Source organism: Balearica regulorum, chromosome 1, assembly GCF_011004875.1.
Source record: "Balearica regulorum gibbericeps isolate bBalReg1 chromosome 1, bBalReg1.pri, whole genome shotgun sequence".
In the NCBI taxonomy this organism is placed as follows: Eukaryota; Metazoa; Chordata; class Aves; order Gruiformes; family Gruidae; genus Balearica; species Balearica regulorum.
Genome location: NC_046184.1, coordinates 181084261 through 181105006, shown reverse-complemented (window position 1 = coordinate 181105006; position 20746 = coordinate 181084261). Strand labels below are relative to the sequence as shown.

Sequence of the window (20746 nt, the reverse complement as noted above, 5' to 3'; positions counted from 1 at the left end):
AGAAAGTGGGAGAGAACTGTAGCACTCATTCTCACTAAAACTCTGGTGTATCTTACAGAATAATTGACACAGACTAAACGATGGTGATGATGGAATTCCAAGCGAATTCTCGTCTTTATTGGCTAGAGAACACATAAATACCACACCATTACTATAAAGCTGAGTGTACCTTCACTGCAAATTATCTTCTCTTATGTTAAAAAATGATACATATTTCTACATTAAAAACAGATAATAGAACAATAGCTACCAAAGCCGGCATATAAGACAAATACTGTGAACATACATTTAGGCTAAATATTAAGACTTTCTAATTAGCATGTATTTAAAACTGTCCAGACAAATTCTCATTCCTTCAGCAAATCAGGCAAACAAAATTCATATCATCAAACCTTCCTGAATTCCTGCTCTGTGCTATAGTTTTGTGACACTGAAGATGATGTGGATTCTATTATACAGATTCTGAACAGTGAGTCTAGAATACAGATTCAGTTATTTCACACATCTTTTAAAAGAAAAATATAATTTACCATACAACAACTCGCTTTAAGAAACCTGGTCTGCTGGGACCTGATGGGGTGCATCTGTCAGAGAAGGGAAAGAGCATTTTTTGTCATAGGCTTGCCAAGCTGGTGAAGAGGGCTTTAAACTAAAGTTGCTGGGGGAAGGGAACCTCAATCCATCCCACTCCTACCAGTTTGATGCCAGTTGCCACCAATAGATGCCCAGAGCCAGAAGAAGGATCACAGGTCAGCAGGAGAGCACGTGAAGTGCAGCACAAAGGAATTCCAGCCAGTAAGTCATCTTCATTGGGAGCCCAACTGACATGCCTCTATGCAAACATACGTACCATGGGGAATAAACAAGAGGAGTTAGAGATGTGGGCATGCCTGCAGGGCTGTGATCTTCTTGGCATCATGGAGATGTGGTGGCATGGCTCCTATGACTGGAGCGTTGGGATGGAAGGACAGGCAGGGGAGACAAGTAGGCAGTGTCACCCTCTATGTCAATGACCAGCTGGAGTGCATGGAGCTCCGCCTGGGGATGGATGAGAAGCCAAGCAAGAGCTTATGGGTCAAAATTAAAGGGAGGTGTGTTGGTTTTGCGTGGCAAGGTTTTGGTAGTGGGGGGGCTACAGGGGTGGCTTCTGTGAGAAGCTGCTAGAAGCTTCCCCTGTGTCTGATAGAGCCAATGCCAGCCGGCTACAAGACGGACCCGCTGCTGCCCAAGGCCAAGCCAATCAGCGCCTCTGTGATAACATATTTAAGAAAGACAAAAACAGTTAGAGAGCGCTTTTGCAGCCAGAGAGAGGAGTGAGAAGGTGTAAGAACATCTGCAGACACCAAGGTCAGTGCAGAAGGAGGGGGAGGAGGTGCTCCAGGCGCCGGAGCAAGATTCCACTGCAGCCCGTGGTGAAGACCATGGTGAAGCAGGCTGTCCCCCTGCAGCCCATGGAGGGAGGATGAGGGGGTGTAGCAATTCCACCTGCAGCCCGTGGAGGACCCCACGCCGGAGCAGGTGGAGACACCTGAAGGAGGCTGTGACCCCGTGGGAAGCCCGCGCTGGAGCAAGCTCCTGGCAGGACCTGTGGCCCCGTGGAGAGAGGAGCCCACGCCAGAGCAGGTTTGCTGACAGGACTTGTGACCCCGTGGGGGACCCACGCTGGAGCAGTTTGCTCCTGAAGGTCTGCACCCCGTGGAGGAGACTCACGCTGGAGAAGTTGGTGAAGGACTGTCTCCCGTGAGAGGGACCCCACGCTGGAGCGGGGGAACGATGAGTCCTTCCCCTGAGGATGAAGAAGCAGCAGAAACACCACGTGAGGAACTGACCGTAACCCCCATTCCCCGTCCCCTTGTGCCGCTGAGGGGGGCGGAGGTTGAAGCCAGGAGTGAAGTTGAGCCCGGGAAGATGGGAGGGGTGGGGGGAGGTGTTTTAAGATTTGGTTTTATTTCTCATTCCTCTACTCTGCTTTGCTTAGTAATAAATAAGATGAATTCCCTCTCTAAGTTCGGTCTGTTTTGCTCGTGATGATAATTAGAGAATGATCTCTCCCTGTCCTTATCTCGACCCGTAAGGTTTTTTTCATTGTACCTTTTCTCCCGTCTAATGAAAGAGGGGAGTGATAGAGCGGCTCTGGTGGGCACCTGGCCCTCAGCCAGGGTCAACCCACCACAGGAGGGCAGGGACAGAGGACACTATAGTTGAGGTCTGGTACGGGTCACTCCACCAGGAAGACCAAGTGCATGAGGCCCTCTATAGATAGATAGGAGTAGCCTCACGTTCACAAGCCCTGGTCCTTATGGGAGACTTCGACCACCCCAATATCTGTTGGAGGGACAACACAGCAGGGCATAACCAATCCAGGAGGTTCCTGGAATGCATTGATGATAACTTCCTTCTCCAAGTGATAGAGGAGCCAACGAGGAGATGTGTCATGCTGGACCTTGTTCTCACCAACAAGGAGGGCCTGGGAGGGGATGTCAAGCTCAAGGGCAGCCTTGGCTGCAGTGACCATGAAACAGTGGAATTCAGGATCCTCAGGGCAGCGAGGAGGGTGCGCAACAAGCTCACTACCCTGGACTTCAGGAGAGCTAATTTTGGCCTCTTCAGGGACCTGCTTGGTAGAGTACCACGGGACAAAGCCCTGGAGGGAAGAGGGGCCCAAGAAAGCTGGTTAGTATTCAAGGATCACCTCCTCCAGGGTCTGGAGCGCTGCATCCCAGCAAAGGGGAAGTCAGGCAAAAATGCCCAGAGGCCTGCATGGATGAACAAGGAGCTCCTGGGCAAAGTGAAACACAAAAAGGGAGCCTACCGAGAGTGGAAGCAAGGGCAGGGAGCCTTGAAGGAATACAGAGAAACTATCCCAGCAGCCAGGGATCAGGTAAGAAAAGCTAAAGCCCTGACAGAATTAAATCTGGCCAAGGACATCAAGGACAACAAGAAAAGCTTCTATAGGTATGTCAGTGAGAAAAGGAAGACTAGCGAATATGTGGACCCTCTCTGGAAGGAAACAAGAGACCTGGTTACCTGGGATATGGAGAAAGCTGAGGTGCTCAACAACTTTTTGGCCTCAGTCTTCACCAGAAAGTGCTCGAGCCACACTGCCCAAGCCTCAAAAAGCAAAGGCAGGGACTGGGAGAATGCAGAACCGCCCATTATAAGAGAGGATCAGGTTCAAACCATCTAAGGAACCTGAAGGTGCACAAGTCCATGGGACCTGATGAGATGCATCCACGGGTACTGAGGGAACTGGCGGATGAAGTTGCTAAGCCACTCTCCATCATATTTGAGAAGTCGTGGCAGTTCAGTCAAGTTCCCACTGACTGGAACAGGGGAAGCATGACCCCTGCTTTTAAAAAGGGAAAAAAGGAAGACCCGGGGAACTACAGGCAAGTCAGTCTCATCTCTGTGCCCGGTAAGATCATGGAGCAAATCCTTCTGGAAACTATGCTGAGGCACATGGGAAATAAGGAGGTGACTGGTGACAGCCAACATGGCTTCACTAAGGGCAAATCGTGCCTGACAAATTTGGTGTCCCCTTCAATGACAGGGTTACAGTGTTGGTAGATAAGGGAAGAGCAACTGACGTCACCTACCTGGACTTGTGCAAAGCATTTGACACTATCCCATACAACATCCTTGTGTCTAAATTGGAGAGACATGGATTTGATGGATGGACCACTTGGTGGATAAAGAATTGGCTGGATGGTCACAGTCAAAGAATTGCGGTCAGCAACTTCATGTCCAAGTGGAGACCAGTGATGAGTGGCATTCCTTAGGGATCGGTACTGGGACCAGCGCCGATTAACATATTAGTTGGTGACATGGACAGTGGGATTGAGTGCACCCTCAGCAGGTTTGCTGACAACACCAAGCTGTGTGGTACAGTTGACACACTGGAGGTAAATGATGGCATCCAGAGGGACCTTGACAGGCTGGAGAGGTGGGCGTGCATGAACTGCACAAAGTTCAACAAGGTTAAGTGCAAGGTCCTGCACATGGGTTGGCGCAATCCAAAGCACAGCTACAGGCTGGGCAAGGAATGGATTGAAAGCAGCCCCGAGAAAAAGGACTTGGGGTGTTGGTGGATGAGAAGCTCAACATGAGCCAGCAGTGTGGGCTTGCAGCCCAGAAAGCCAACCATGTCCCGGGCTGCATCAAAAGAGGTGTGACCAGCAGGTCGAGGGAGATGATTCTGCCCCTCTACTCCACTCTTGTGAGACCCCACCTGGAGTACCGCGTCAATCTCTGGGGTCCCCAACATAAGGACATGTACCTGTCGGAGCGAGTCCAGAGGAGGGCCATGAAGCTGATCAGAGGGCTGGAGCACCTCTCCTGTGAGGACAGGCTGAGAGAGTTGGGATTGTTCAGCCTGGCGAAAAGAAGGCTCCAGGGAGATCTAATTGCGGCTTACCAGTACCTGAAGGGAACCTGTAAGAAAGCTGAAGGGGGACTGTTTATCAGGGAGTGTAGTGATAGGAGAAGGGGCAATGGTCTTAAGCTAAAGGAGGGTCGATTTAGATTAGATATCAGGAAGAAATTCCTCTGTGTGAGGGTGGTGAGGCACTGGAACAGGTTGCCCAGAGAGGTTGTGGATGCCCCATCCCTGGAAGTGTTCAAGGCCAGGTTGGGTGGGGCTTCGGGCAACCTGGTCTCATGGAGGGTGTCCCTGCCCATGGCAGGGCAGTTAGAACTAGATGGTCCTTAAGATTCCTTCCAACCCAAACCACTCTAACATTCTGTGATTTTATGAACAATCATAATAGTATTTCTTTACTATCTGGTCACACATTTGCATATTAGCTTCAGATTTTTAAATGCTGGAGAAAGATAAGAAGGGAAAAATAAGTCTGCTTTGCATCAGTTTTAGTCCTTTCTATGCTCTGATTACATTAACATCTCTAAATGGTGTAGAGGAGCATTTTATCCCTCTCTTCCTATTATATTTATATATGCATAACGGTTGACTACCTAGTCACTAGATCTCTCTGACTTTTCAGGAATTAGTGTAATCTCATATGCATCAAAGTTATTTGTTCTACTTGTAAATAGTAACGAAGTATTTGTTCTAATTGACCTGAATATACAACTATCGGAAGCATCATTATCAGTGAATGTGGTTCTTGCTGCTGAATTGTACTTTCATTAAATTTATATGGCTTCCCCTTCTCCCCCCACTAAAGACTGAATACAAATATTTCCCTGAATAAATAGAAAAATCCAACTAGTGACCAAAGAATAAGCCTTATCTTCAGAGACTGGAGTCTCATAAGTACCAAGTGCTATATAGACAGTCCAGAACAAATACTGATAGTATGAATGAACAATTTTTTGTTGTCATTTTTATAGCAGTTAAGCATAATACAATTTCCATATCACCATAAAGGTAGGCACAAATTCTAGGTAAATGAATCACAGTATTTTCTTAATAAATCAGAGGCACAATAGCCCCTTGACACAAGACATGTCCTTAATTTCTCTTACTCTTTTCACACTGACCTTTTTTTGCCACTGTTGTTTCAGGAAGGCTTTTATTTAGTCCCTAATATGCTTCATAATTTCAATTTTGGTCCATACGCCCAGGTTCTCTCAACAGCAGTAAGCTGAAGATCAGAACTATCTGCTTCCAGTGCATACAGGTATTCTGTTCTCAGAAAAACTTTGTTCAAGTGCTTCAGATCCTTTATATTTATTATAAGGCATGCATCTGCACAGCACAGCTTAACTCGTCATTTGTTCCCACTTGCTCACTACCTCTTCCCTTATTTTGATGAATAAGGAAGACTCATGGGTGCATTCTGAGAGTTGACTAGTAGCAGCAAATGGATTCTACCTTGCCCTTTTTCAAGTTTGAGCGAGTCCAATCCTTCATTTATCATTACTGTTTCTCTTCTATAGAGCATTAAAAGAGCAAAGTAGTTCTTAATACTAGATTATTACTGACAATAAACTTTCTCTCTTGGCTTTTTGCAGTTAGTTGGTTTTAGCTATATCTATCCAGGTTTGTTTCTTTTCACAGCAGCATTATAGATCTGTTGAACTCCACAGGCTAAGATTTCTCCTGCAATGTGCACCTGAGCCTTGAATCCCAGTTTTTCTTCATGCATTCCAGTTACATCTACTCTCCATTTTCTCAGTTTTGATAGCATCTTTCATTCAAACTATCTTGCTGAACATTTAGTTGCTTTTTCCATCTTCCCACTGTTTCAAATAGATGACCCAATACTTTGATACCGTACACTCAAATGCCAACAACAACAAACAACATTCTGCTGCACTTACATGAAGTACATTACATTGCAGCCAGATTTTAAGTGCTACAGGGCATTACTCCACGTGATCAAGGAACTGCAAAGATAAGCAGTCACCTTAAGTTGTCTCTAACTTGTTACCCTTGCCAGCCATACGTACTCATTTACAATTTTAGCAAGAGGCATTTCTATATCAAAGGACAAGTCAGATTGCACAGCAGGAAACATTTAGACTTTACAACAGTTAAGCTGAGTAACAGAGCAGATAAGGTTTCTAAGTTTCATCACTCAGGTGCTGCTAGAGGTGAGTAAGGTTGCAGAAGAACTATCTTCTGAGTTAAAAAGAAAAGTAAAGCCCCACTAACTTGTAAAAATAGGAAGAGTGGGGAAGCCATAAAATCGAAATACAGAGTTGTTGAAAGCTACAGAATATGTCATCCAGTGTCTTCCTTCTCTTAATTTAAATGAAATTGAAAGCAACAAACTGATCTAGAAGAACATATCTAAAAACACAACTACTGTTTCACGATAAATATTTAACTACCGTGCCAGACAGGGACTGGTTTTTGGCTTTTCACTTGTTCATTCAGGAGGAAGGCTAGTTTGGGGACATTAGTACAAGAACTTCATTAACAAAAGATAGAAGCACGGTCTGGTTTTTTTTCATGTAATTTGTTTTCTCACCATCCAGTAGTAACACTGATTTGCAACAGGCAGAACACAAAAACTGTTGCTGATGAGGTCATCTTCCTGAAGACACACACACACACATATATATATTTTACTGGATCTTTCATGTGACTAGATCATTGGGCCAAGTTCCTCAAACTTTTATAACTCTGAGTGTTTTCTTTTCATAATCTTTTGCTTCTGTGTGACAAATCACATGAATGAAGCATTCTATCATAGTAAATAGTATGGGAGGTTTAACACACACAAAAAAAAGTAGTAATAATAATGTTCTTCATCATCACACAAACACGTCCTTCCTATTAGGAAAGTTTTCAGAATGCTGAACTAGATTATCCTGTGCAAAAGAATGTTTTGATGAAACACTGATTTAATCCCCCCCCACCAAATTCTACCATTTCAGGTCAATTAAGTTCTCTCCATTGTTACATAACCTTCAGAACCTGATTGCTGGGGGTGGGGGGAAATCTACAGGACATGTACAAAATACACATCCTTTACGGCTTTATGGTGATGCTTGTTTCATAAAACATATTGAAAAATCCCTGTTAAAAAGTCTGTTAGGAAACTATCAAGGCAAGATATTTAAGGCCAGAAGAATATCTTTAGAAAGAAGAAACTACATGAGAAATTTCTCATGTAGAGATCATACAGAGGAGAACAGCAGCCTACAATTGAAGTCTTTCTCAACTGTTCACACGAAGTAATCAACTTACTGGTTTTTATATAAGAACTGTGGTGAGTTGACCCTGGCTGGAGGCCAGGTGCCCCCAAAGCCACTCTATCACTGCCCTCCTCAACTAGACAGGGGAGAGAAAATATAACAAAAGGCTCGTGGGACAGGGAGAGATCACTCACCAATTACCATCACAGGCAAAACAGACTTGACTGGGGAACATGAATTTAATTTGTTACCAATCAAATCAGAGTAATGAGAAATAAAACAAATCTTAAAACACCTCCTCCCACCCCTCCCATCTTCCCGGGCTCAACTTTACTCCCAAATTCCTTACCTCCTCCCCCTCAGTGGCACAGGGGGATGGGGAATGGAGTTTGAGGTCAGTTCATCACATGTTATCTCTGCTGCTCCTTCCTCCTCAGGGGGAGGACTCCTCACACTCTTCCCTTGCTCCAGCATGGGGTCCCTCCCATGGGAGACAGTCCTCCACCAACTTCTCCAACGTGAGTCCTTCCCACGGGCTGCAGTTCTTCATGAACTGGTCCAGCATGGGTTCTCTCTCCACAGGGTGCAGTCCTTCAGGAACAGACTGCTCCAGTCTGGGTCCCCCAAGGGTCACAAGTCCTGACAGCAAACCTGCTCCAGCATGGGCTTCCCATGGGGTCACAGCCTCCTTCAGACACATCCACCTGCTCTGACATGGGGTCCTCCACAGGCTGCAGGTGGATATCTACTCCACCGTTAACCTCCATAGCCAGCAGAGGGGCAGCCTGCCTTCTCCACAGGCTGCAGGGGAATCTCTGCTCCAGTGCCTGTAGCACCTCCTCCCCCTCCTTCTTCACTGACCTGGGTGTCTGCAGAGTTGTTCCTCTCACATGTTCTCACTTCTCTCTTGGGCTGCAATTGCTCCTGGTGTTGCACAGGTGTTTCCCCCGCCCCGTCTTAACTCTGTTATCCCATTGGCAATACCAGTGTCGCTGATGGGCTTGGCATTAGACAGCGATTTATCCATCTTGGAGCCGGTTGGCATTAGCTCTATCGGACCTAGGGGAAGCTTCTAGCAGCTTCTCACAGAAGCTGCCTCTGTAGCCCCCCCCCCGCTACCAAAACCTTGCCACGCAAACCCAACACAAGACCCCACTTTAATTAAGAAAAGAAGTTTTGTATCAGATAACGTCAGATCATATTTACACGAAGCTGGTAGGTAAAGAGAAATACGTAATCTCGGTGGGTAAGGAAAGAAGATGACTATAACCACTTTTTGCATATGAATAAATTAAAATATTGTTCCAGCAGAACCAGATCAAATACAAACAGAACCAAAGGCTCTGCCAAATATACTACCATATTCTGCACAGCATACCAGTGTCTACCCAAGTACTGTCTAACAGCTGCCTAATTGTAAGTCACTGCTCCATTAACATATAATCTCCTTGTTTGATTTTTTGTTTTGTTTTTAAAAAATGAATTGTCCTTGAAATGAATTTTCTCTGAATCAAGCCATTCACTGAAAAACTAAATGGTAGATTTTCTAAAGGACGAAAAGTAATGCTCATGTATATTTAAATGCTAATAATTTTCATCAACAGTGACTTTGAAGGCTTGCCAAATAAGATTTGTTAAACATTTCTTTTCTTGCAATTAAATTATTTTTCTCAGCTCACAATGAAAAAACACTACAATAAAAGCACTGTTGTAATGAAGATTTTCTTGAACTCAAATATAGTGTTACTTTCAGTCAGATATAAACACTTGTAACATCAGATTAGAAATTCATCAAAAGCATCTAGTGCATAAACACGTAACAAAACTAAAAAGGAGATAAAACCCATGAAAATAGGTGTGAAGTAGGTGTACAGTGTTTTATACCTTGTGTGTGATACAAACACTAGCAAATTAATTCTTACAAGACCCTTGCTAATATAGGGACAAATATACAAGTTGTTAAAGTGAATATTTTCTATTAAATAAACAAAATTGTTAGATTCAGGAGGGGCACTGTGATGATCTGCTCTAACTTGCATTCCAAACCTGTTTTTCCATTCCATTGGTATTTATGGTTTAGGACTTGGGATACTGAGCTGACTTGTTTCCTCTCTCTGGATAGATATTATCTTCATGTATCTTCTCTAAGATTTTACTTACTCACATTGTAAAAACATTCTCTACTAGAAATCAATAAAGGAACACTCCTGTTGCTTCTAAAACATTAAGCCCTCGAAGGCTTTTCCTACCACAGTGTTGTGAAATGGGAGTGGAGTGCTTTTGTTAGCCTGAATATACCATCATATTTTCATCAAACATGAGTTGACTGCAGACTAATATTGCATTTTGGGTAGAAATCAGCTATGAAAAAAAAAGGTAAAGGTGAATTACAGGAACTACTCCTTCAAGGCACTTCACTGAGGAGAAAGAAAAACACTTGATCTGTTTTGAAGCTGACAGGAAATAATAAATACTCTGTGTGTAGAAGGTAAGAACCAATCACTTAATAATAACACATACTGCAACCCTGCCATAAAGCAAAAAAAAAAAAAAACCCTAAGTTAAAATAAATTAAAATTAAGGTAAAATTTATACTTTGCTTAGGTAGTTACTCACAAGTGCTGTAACAAACTCTTCAAAAGTATCCTTTCACTGTCTGACAAAGCATTTCCTAACTGCAAATATAAGTCAAAGTAACCTTTCTAGCAACAAAAGTTTTTCTAAAATTATTTGTAACATCTACTGACAGATTGCCTGTTTTCTACAGTCCTGCCAGAATACTGATCTGATGTTACTGATGATTCTGATGCACTCAGATTAGGGTACTGATGAAAGAAGAATTCATCCTAAGAAATTGTCATAGAAAGAGATTAAAGGGAAAAAGAAGCCACAATTTATAGCTCCAAAAAAGAAACAAACTACAAAATAAATGCTATTGTTAGATTATTCCAACCATTAGTATGTTAATGTCCTCTTCAGGTTTTCCATTTTTTGTTTGCCACATATTTCTGGGGTTATCTCAGTATGAAATTCATGTTTTAGGAGTTTTCACAGCTCACTTCCTTACGTACATTTAACAGTCTTAACAACTGAAGGTTTCTCCTATTCGTGGTAGGACATTAAAAAAAATTAAAATAAATGAAATTTAATTAATTTTCCCAAATTGAGTCAGCTTTGCCTGTGCCAATAACAGGTAAGTGATCTCCCTGTCTTTGACTTGATGCACAGGCTTTTCCATTTTATAAGAGAGTGGCTGGGTGGGCATCTGGCTGCCAGCCAATGTCAACTCATCACAAGTATATATTAATTCATGGATTCTTATATATCAATCTGTACATAACAAATATATTTGATACAGATATCTAAATAAGAGCAGAGATCATTCTATCTGTTTAGAACAGAAACAACTGATAAAGTTACCAGTGATGCAAGAGTGAATATACCATCTCTTTGCTCGATGGAAAGATGACATATTAAAATTGCAAGATACCATTGACATTTCAGTGCTTTATAAGAGTGATTAGTTTCTGTCCCTCGTAAATGCCTATAACTTACTCCTGCGCTCTTCAGAAAGAAACTTTTTTCCCCCTATTTTATACACAAAAAACTTTCAGAATAATTTTAGTTTAAAGGGTAGTTACGGTGATACTGAAAGGCAGCCAAACTTATATAGCAGGCTTTACTTCCATTAGTACACAGCCCATAATGATAACATTAAAAGGTAAGTTGAGTTACTCAGTGCTATATTATTAGCAGAAGACACTAGACTGTATTATTGGTAGTCTTAACAGGTTTGTAATAATAAGATTCTATAAGCAGCACAGTTTGTAGCAACTTCTGTGTAAATCCTCCTCTAGAGGAGGAAAGTATGAGGACACTGGGCTCCACCTAATCCTTCAGGTAGCCAACCACAAGTTCTGTTCCTTATGCTGGGTAGGCTGTGGCACATCAAATACAGCACTAAACTAATTTATATTGCTGATTTGACCTTCTTGTTCGCATTTACTCTCTTTTCTGGTTTAAAATGTTTGAGACTTGGGTGGCACCATAACAGTTTAGGCCTTGATGGTTTTTCTTACAGGAGAGGAAAAAAAGAAAAAAAAAAAAATAGAGGAAACTATATTGACCTTTTCAAGACAAGTGCCAACAGAGATAGCATTCCCACAGAAGCGATTTATTTCTGAATAATCAAGTCTGGCAGGAGCTCTGGTGTGATGGGATCAGGCACTGCCATCTCCAATAAGATTAGGATGAAAATCTGTCCCAGTTGATATTAAAAGAGAGAGAGATCATGCAATCTTTCTCTCTTGACTTTACTAGATCTGTTCCCTTTGATATCTAGAAAAGAACGAAGAGTAAATTTCTAATTTTCCATGCCATTTCCCATTAACTGCAGTTATCTGCATATTGTTAAAATAATGAAGAATTTAGGAGTGGTTTCTCATCTATTTGATTTGCAATTTCTAATCCTCATTTGGACTTTAACACTTTAAACATAACAGTTATGTTAAAAAACCCAACAAAAAAACCCAAAAAAACCTCACCAAACATTCAGTGGACAGTTGGATCAAGCTAAATCAACTTATTAACAGGATATTTATAAACCCAGCACACTAATTATAAAGCATGTATTTCAGAAAACTACTACCTTTCTTATATTTTGCAAACATGAAACAAATTATCATTTTGCATTTAAATGCTTTGAAAGATTTCTTTTTTGTTAGAGGTTGCTTTCTTAGTACATTCCATACAACCTCCTAAGTCTTGGAATCACCTTTGGTAAACGACTTCAAGTACTTGAAGAATGATTTTAAGCAACACGGAGCTGGTTGTCTCGAGTTATCCTGAACGCATAGCCCACATTAAGATGTAACTACTACAGTCTCTCTACATTACACTTATTTTCAGACTTCCACCAACCTATTGATTTATCTTCTCCACACCAGCACTCTTCAAAGTATCCCCACAAACTAAGTACATTTCTTATAGGAGTTTCATTACTTTTCTCCCTTCTATAAGTGACAAGACCAAGCATTTGAATATAAAAACTTAACGTATTTCAGCAGTGTAAGTCTTAAACATAGTAGCTTGAAGCTACTCCAAGCAAACAGGCACTCTTACATCCGTGATTAAGAACCTAATAAATGTCCTACTGGGTCTGAACAGTGATCCCTCTAGCCAAGCACTCTCTCTAAGAGCTACAGTAGGAGATGTTACTTAAGAAGACACTATGCCAGCCCTATCACTATTTATAATCCATTCTCCTCACTTCCCAAAAGAGGAAGCTCCTCTTCCTACCAATAGATCCTTTCCTATTTCTTTTGGACCTATTACCCCTGAATTTGTCTAATGTTCTTTGAACCTGCTGAACTTTTGAAGTCATCACCAAGTGGTCCCTAGCTAACTTCATTTTCAAAAAATTAAGTACACTTCTCAATATCAGCTGGAGGATCCTTTGCAGGAAATTCAGAATTCTGAAAGAGTATGTGAAGAATGTCCTGTTTACATTTATCCAGCTACATTTAATGAGTTTTCCTGTTATCTTCATTTGGGCAGGCCTTCCACATTTTTAATACTACCCTTTTCCTTGTGATACCGTCTTTAACTTTCCTATCGAGTAACACACATTTTTTACCCCACGGCTTTAGTTGGGCCTTTTCTGAATTACAATACAAAGTCTACTCAAATCTTTAAGATGGCATTTTCAGAATAGCCTCCGGGTTGCTAGTAGGCATGGGTATCTTGCTTGCTTGACCATCTGTCTCTCTCATTCAGTTCCCTGTCCTGAAGTTGAACACCTGTATAATAGATTTACTTGGATTGTTCTCTCCTAGTACAACATTAAGACAGTGATCATTCTCTCCTCCTCTGACCTCCTAGGTCTTGTGCATGACTCAAGCCCATTTCCAGAACAGTTTCTTTTCACATTGGTTACAAGAATATCGTAGACAGTCATTTGTTACATGCAAAGCTTTTATCTTCTCATAACATCCTGATAAGGAATCGATTCAACCGATATGCGGGTAGTTGAATCTCCCACTTCATTGCCACAAAATTTGCAGCTTCTCTAATCTCACTTAACATTTTCTCATCACCAACATCAACTGATCAGAGAGCTATTAATACAGTACAATATTATATTATTAGAAGGAATTTCCATTCACAAAGTTTCGCACGGTAGGCTTCTTTTCCCGCCACGAGATTTTCATGCTGCTACACTTCATGCTGTCTTTTATGCAAAGTGACACTCCTCTGCCTGTATGTCTAATCATTCCGGCAAAGTTGGCAGCATATTAACATCATACACCAGTGATTATTCTCCTTCCATCAGGCTTCCAACACACCTATCATAAAGCATTGATCATTTGATAACAAGCATTTTTGTTTGTTCATTTTATCTTTTAGGCTTAAGATAGTATAAAAGAACATAAAAGGTTTGCTCCAGCTCTGCTGCTCAGTATTTCACATACCAGTTAACTTTGTCATATGTTCAGTTTAATGTTTTCAAAGAACTACAGTAAGAGATTCCTTTGATACCATTGTTGCCAAAAAGGCTTTTCACAGATTTTCTTCACTGATCAGCACCCATGAGTATAATCCTGATAAATTTTAAACACTTAATACTTATTATTTCATTCTCTTTCAAGGCTCTAACTATCCTTTATACCAATCCTTCTTTTTGCCTTTAAAAAGTTATCAGAAAACCAAAGATCATTCATGCAAACCATTTACAATCATCATCTTTTTTTCAGAACTTCTCAATAACTTTTTTTTTTTTTTTTTAATTCCCTCCTCCCCTTCCCAGCCAGGGAGAACACTGTGGAGCATACCTTACTTCTACACTGATGTCTAAGATAGTGATTTCACTCCTCACTTTTATTCTTTCTGCTGCTGTCACAAAGCTAATGATTTGAGGGTTCCAGAATCTTCTGTTTGTTTGTCTTGGGGCATCTCACAATAAACTCTCATGTTTTCTTGCAAGTATTTTAAATGTATGTACACTTTTCAGTCACAATCAAACCTTTTCTCAAGTATTCACACTGAAAATATTCCATCCACACATTGATTTGTATTTCCAGATTCTGTACTAATATTCTCCTCCCACATTCCCTGTGAAGCAGTAAAATAATATGGTTTTATGACAAAGGAGTTGGTTTTCCATTATGCCCATGCCTACTTCTTTCATATATATATATATATGTAATCTTACATTTCAAGATTACAAATTTATTCTGAGATAAGAATAAATTCTGAGTCAATAAATAAATTACATTTCATTTTCAGTAAGTTGCTACAAGAATACCATCAGCATTTCATGGTTTGATACTTCTTATTGTTTCAGCTCAAAGTTTTAATTTTTATTAAAAAATGTTGCTTTCACAAAACGGTTCAATTTCTGAGAAGTGACAAAACAGCTATATAGGAATTAAAAAAATTTACTGGAGTACTGGAGTACTTTTTCAGATTGGGGCTCCCCACTTCAAAAAAAAAAAATATAGATATACTAGAATGACTACAATGGAAAACCATCAAGATCATTAGAGGGCTGAAACAGAAGACACAGACAGAAAGGCTGGAGAGCTCTCAGTCCTGAGAAGAATAAAGGGCAAGGGAACTCTTACTGCCGTCTCAAACTACCTAACAGACGGCTACAAATAAGAGGGAATTAGATTCTTCCTGGAGGTGCACAATGAGGAACAGGCAACAGACACAAGTTGAGACAGGAGATATTCCAAGAAAATGTTATGAAAAAAATTTCACCACAATGCTCACAAACACAGGAACAGGTTGTCCATCCATACATATCAATCTTTAGGGATAACTCAAACTCAGCTGGACAAAGCCTCAAGCAACATGAACTAGGCTGACGCTCCTTTTACAAAGGTGATTTGACCGAATGACCTCCAGAAGTCCCTTCCAAACTAAATAATTCCATGATTCAAGAACATATCTCTGACATCTCCAGATATCCTCAACAAGAGTGATTCTTTTTTTTCTTCCATGTATAGTCTTTGCTCCATGTTACTACTCACTATTTTTCCTACACTCTGAAGCTAGACCCTCTTTTACTTTTGTATTCTTGCAGTAATGTTTCTTTCATACCTCCATAACATCTTCAGTTATTTCAATTGATTCAATACCCATTCAGAATCAACATAATTTATAACTTCTGTACAAACATCTGCTAAAGCTTCAAATCTATTCTATACTGTTCTGTATTCCTTTTTCTAGTAGAAACTCCTCTATGGATTATTTACATACACATAAGACTTCCTCTTCTGGATCAACACTGAAATACTTTTGGCACATCAGCTGGCAAAAGGCAGCAACTGAACATTTGAGTACTTCAATCTGATTTTACTTAATCAGAATAAAATTCACTTAAAGCATCATTGAACATTCTGGTCCCTGCTTCCACAACTAGATACCTCTTCTCACACAATGACTTCAATGAAAAGAGTGCATAAGCAGACCCTTCAACAGAGTGGAAACCAGCTCATTCTTTGCATGCCGTCATTTGGCTATAGAATCATTTTCAGCTTCTTGTCTTTCTGGTTTTAGAGACAAAGCTTTACAAATAGTCAAGGACTGTTCCCAAATTGAGTCTAGTGAATAGCTTGCTGATTCTACTTTAAAAAGCATGGTGTTAAATCTCTTCAAGACTGAGAAGTGAAGAAAACTGGATGTCTCCAATTTCTTCGGCAAGTTTTGTTATAATCAATGTTACGTGTAAGCTACAAAGAAGAATGTCATAAGAAAAAAAGCAGTTACTCTGCTGACCTTTGTACTAGAATTCGTGCTGTTAACAAGAGACACTGAGATGCCTACTTATGTGTTTAAGCATTCATGCAAATTTCAGTAAAACACTCACTTGAACAAAGATGAAATTTAGTTCCACGTTACCCCTTAGACACTCACTTGCTGTTCTAAAAATCTTTAGTGTCTCCACTTCCTTTGAAAAATTAAGATGATAGCACACTTACATCACCCATGTGAGATGGAAGAGATTTCAAAGCTTAAAAAAAAAGATTAAGCAGTAAGTTCCAACTATGAAAAAAAAAATTGCCCCTGCAGGCTACAGTCTTTTAATTGTGTCTTTCGTGTTCATGTCCGTGTTGTCCCATCCCCCCCTCCATCAGTCTAAGAGTATACTTGACTGGTTTTTCAACTGTAGATCAAACAACTCTCCTCTATTAGGTTTTGTCAAAACAATGTATTCAGTTCATTCAGTTAAACTTTGAAGGGATGTTAATCTTGTTAACTGTAATGTTCTTGCTGTCTGTGGAGATTCACAATCCTCTTCTGAGCCATTAACATGTTTGGCCTGAAGATCATCTTGTCTCCCAAATTTTACTGTTTAATTACACATAGGAAACAGTACATCCTCCAGTGGCTTTTAAACTTTCCAACTTATTAATTCAGGGAACATTCTTGGGAATTCTCCTAACATTATAAAGGCACCACAATTATGTCTTTGACTTATTCTAATAGATTCAAGCAAAAAAGTCTACGGTATGTAAGGTTGTCTTGCCTTTTTATCATTGTACAATATTCTTATTGTTATTAAGCATCAACAGTAACAAACTGTAATAATCAACTCAGTAGAAATACTGCTAGAGCATAGAAGTCTGCTTTGACAAAAGTAGAATAAAGTTCTTGGTTATAAAAAAAAATATTGCATAATGCACACTAAAGCATATAAAACCAAATAAAATGCAGAATCTTGAGAATGCCATCCACTATATTAAATAAAAATATCAAAGTGAAATTTGTAAAACAAACTAAAAATATAATGCCTTTTCAATTTGAAAAGGAATTAATCATTGCACCCCTTTGGCTGCCCCAAAGTACTAAGTCTCTGATACCAGTCAAGGGGGAAGGTGAGGGGAAGTCTCAAGAAATAACAGTGGAAATATCGACATTTTACATATGGGGCAGAATAACCTAAACTACTAGTGAGACGACTTCCAGAAAGGAAGAAAAGGTTTAAAGCCAGGAATATTGTCAAATACTTTTGTTCTTCCACAAGGCTTTAAAAGCTGAAGAAGCTAAGCAAAATACCAAAGGAGATCAGTGTTCCCACATGTTTATCAGAAAGTAGAACGTTTCATTAAAAGACTCTCCTCCTTCATGGAATCAAAACACATCAATTATCATATGCATTCTGAGAGTAAACACATCATCTTCTGGACTCTAGATTAGGTCCCAGTAATTTATTAAAGTATTCTGACAAAATTTTATAAATATTTTTTTCAAATGTGACTGAATAAAAGCCTGTATTATCTGGAAGCATTTCTTGGGTTTTTTTGGTAAGGTTTTCCTTATAGGTCACACAATTTTTGTCACCCTTTAAGTAAAATAGTTCAATATTACTCTTTTAAGCAGTCTAGGATTTTCAAACTTTTTTTCTTCACACCTGCCTCTTAAAAACCAGAACAATAATGTTATATTCTGAAATTTTTCATATAGTATTTAAGCCTCAAGAATTTTAAAGATCTCTCTAAAAGCTGAAAGTTCAAGCAATCAATTACTTACCCCTTTTTTGACAACAAAATGTAAGTTCCAATTTGCAAAGCATGTCAGCATTCTCATACTTGTCCTCTTCTGCCTTAACCCAAAAACAGGATTCTGTCATTTCCTGAGGTCTGATCTATAAGCAAGAGACAAAATAAAATTTTATTAATTAAATTATTCTGATACTATGTAGAGATGGTGTTCTGTAGAGTCTAAAGCAAATTAAATACTTAAGAGCTCTGTAAAATACTTGAACTTTTGGTATGTAACTCATCTTTAGAATTGTTAATATATTTCTGATTGAAGATAATAATGCTTACAGTAAGTGCTTTTGGACAAACTTATTTTAAAAATACAAAGCAATACAGACAACAAAGTCTGTTATCCAAGGTCTAAATGTAGCAAATTATCTTTGGTCTACATTTAAAACTTGGGTAAACTTTGAATACTCTCTGAACACAGCTGGTTTAACTAGATATTAAGTACTTTACTTTTTAGATTGTAGCTTTGATTGCTTCATAAAACTCTGAAAATCTGTTTACTGACTTATTTTGGTCTAAATAATTAAGTGCTTCCAAAACTCAGTAGATTGATAGTCCTGGTATACTTGATCTTGTCACAATGTAGAAGAAAAAAAAAAACAAAAAACCTCTGGGGTTTTTTTTAACGAATAAATTTACATAAGCACCTTTACCCTAAGGACAAATGGAGAGACCCGCAACGCTTCTTCTCACAGTCCAGGCTAGATAGATGCAAGGCATTTGTTTGGAAACTGTACAGTTACCAGTATAGTGCAGTGACTGATCCAATGTAAACACTTTGCTAAAAGATAAGGCACAGTAAGACCCAGGAAGCATGCCAGTATCAAGGGTGTATTATTGTAAACCAGAACTGACTTTTCCAGGCATCTCAGAAAGCAAAGAGATACTTGCCCAGATGATTCATGAGTCAGTGAAACGTAATTTTCGGAAAACAATGAAAACTAAAGGCAGAAAGTATTTATATCTTACATAATTTTAACTAATGTTATAATTGCTCTATATAGTCTTACTCCTGACAATGCTATTTACTCTAAGCTCTATGTAAGATTTTACATCAATTGTTTGCCATTAATCACTACTACCTTGGACCAGTTGAGTCTTTTCATGGTAACCTCAGGTCTGAATTCTTTTTTAGGTTTCATTCCAAACGGCAAAGTACACGAAGGTGGAGACCACTGTGCTCCAAGCAAGCCTGGTAGAGGTGGTGGTGGAGGAGCACCACCAAAAGCCAGAGGAATTCCCAAGCCATTCAGAAGTGGTGGAGGAGGAGGGGGAGGCGGTGGTGGTGGGATTGCTCCGTTAGAAGGCAGTGGTGGAGGAGGAGGAGGCGGCAGCACTTGATGTGGTCCTGCAGCTTCCAGTGGAACAACAGATGCATCTCCATGTGTTGATGGTAGAAAACCAGGTGGCAAGGAGCCATACTGATAAGGAAAACATTCTTAGTCAGTTTTACATTTTTTTATTGACAAAATTCCAGAGCATCATAGTTTATAGATTAAATCCAGCAAGCCAACTGAACGTGTTATTTTTCTTGTACAGGACAATCAAATATGTATTATAATATATTATAATATAACGTTCTTCTGATTTCATAATTAGAAGCCTCAATATTTGAAGCGAACGTTCAGACTAGGGGGCGCACACCAGAAATGAAAAACTGAAATACTATATCCCATTTCTTCTATTTCACTGATCATGATCTAAGAAGTGTCTGATAGGTACCTTGATGCAATTTTATCTAGACTACCACAGTTTAGCTCAAATTAAAAAAAAAATAACATCCAAGTCCCTAGTGTTCTTTCTTATCCTAGAGATTACAGAGAAATATTCCAAGGAACATAACAGCAGAATCTGACAACACTAATAATTCTGTTGAAAAATACACATTTTCCAATATAGAAGCATTGTCGTTCTACAGAACTGAATGCACAAAGTCATTATTAAAAAAACCTTCCAAAAGATACAGGTCTCTTACAGTGCTTCATTAAAAATGCAGACATATAAAACTAGTGGCCATTGTATTTGTTAAAATAGGAAACATTACCCTATTATAACTACGTGGATAGGAAAAGTAGTAACACAATATTTTATAGTACTTAAGCGGTTTTGAAAACTATATTAACAATTCATAAGATACCGCACTGATTTCTTATTATATATATTAAGGACATCTATATTGTATTGAGATGGGCTTATTAGCACTTCATTAAGTCTAAAGAAATACATTTATTTCTACTATTTGAAGAACTTCTGTCATAGGTCTTCAAACGTTAATAAATATGTACCTGACAAAAAAACCAAAAGAATAAAGCAATATTTGCCTACTGGTGATACTGATTAATACTGCTGATAGTATTAATCAACTTTGCAACTGATAATTATGAGCTGAAACAGTCCATTTTATTTTTAAAAAACAGAAGGGAATACAGTAAGCAAAGGATTTCATTTTTTAAAAGGAAATAGCTGAATATCAATACATACAAATAAATAAATGCACAAGAGTATTATTGTTTTGAACTTCTGAACATATGTATTGTTTACACTAACAAGTAGACACTGAACAACTAGGATCTAATAACAAAAGA

At 39.5% G+C, this 20746-nt stretch overlaps 1 protein-coding gene across 2 annotated transcripts in view; it reads right to left on the bottom strand.

Annotated features, from left to right (window-relative positions):
* DIAPH3 (diaphanous related formin 3) overlaps window positions 1-20746 on the bottom strand; it is a 257984-nt gene that overhangs the window by 170096 nt on the left and 67142 nt on the right. For both annotated transcript variants that reach the window (XM_075741732.1, XM_075741731.1), the window contains 2 exons: window positions 19244-19582; window positions 18142-18256 (listed from right to left, as the gene is read on the bottom strand). In XM_075741732.1, coding sequence (XP_075597847.1) covers window positions 18142-18256; window positions 19244-19582 — 454 coding nt within the window. The remainder of the gene's footprint in view (window positions 1-18141; window positions 18257-19243; window positions 19583-20746) is intronic.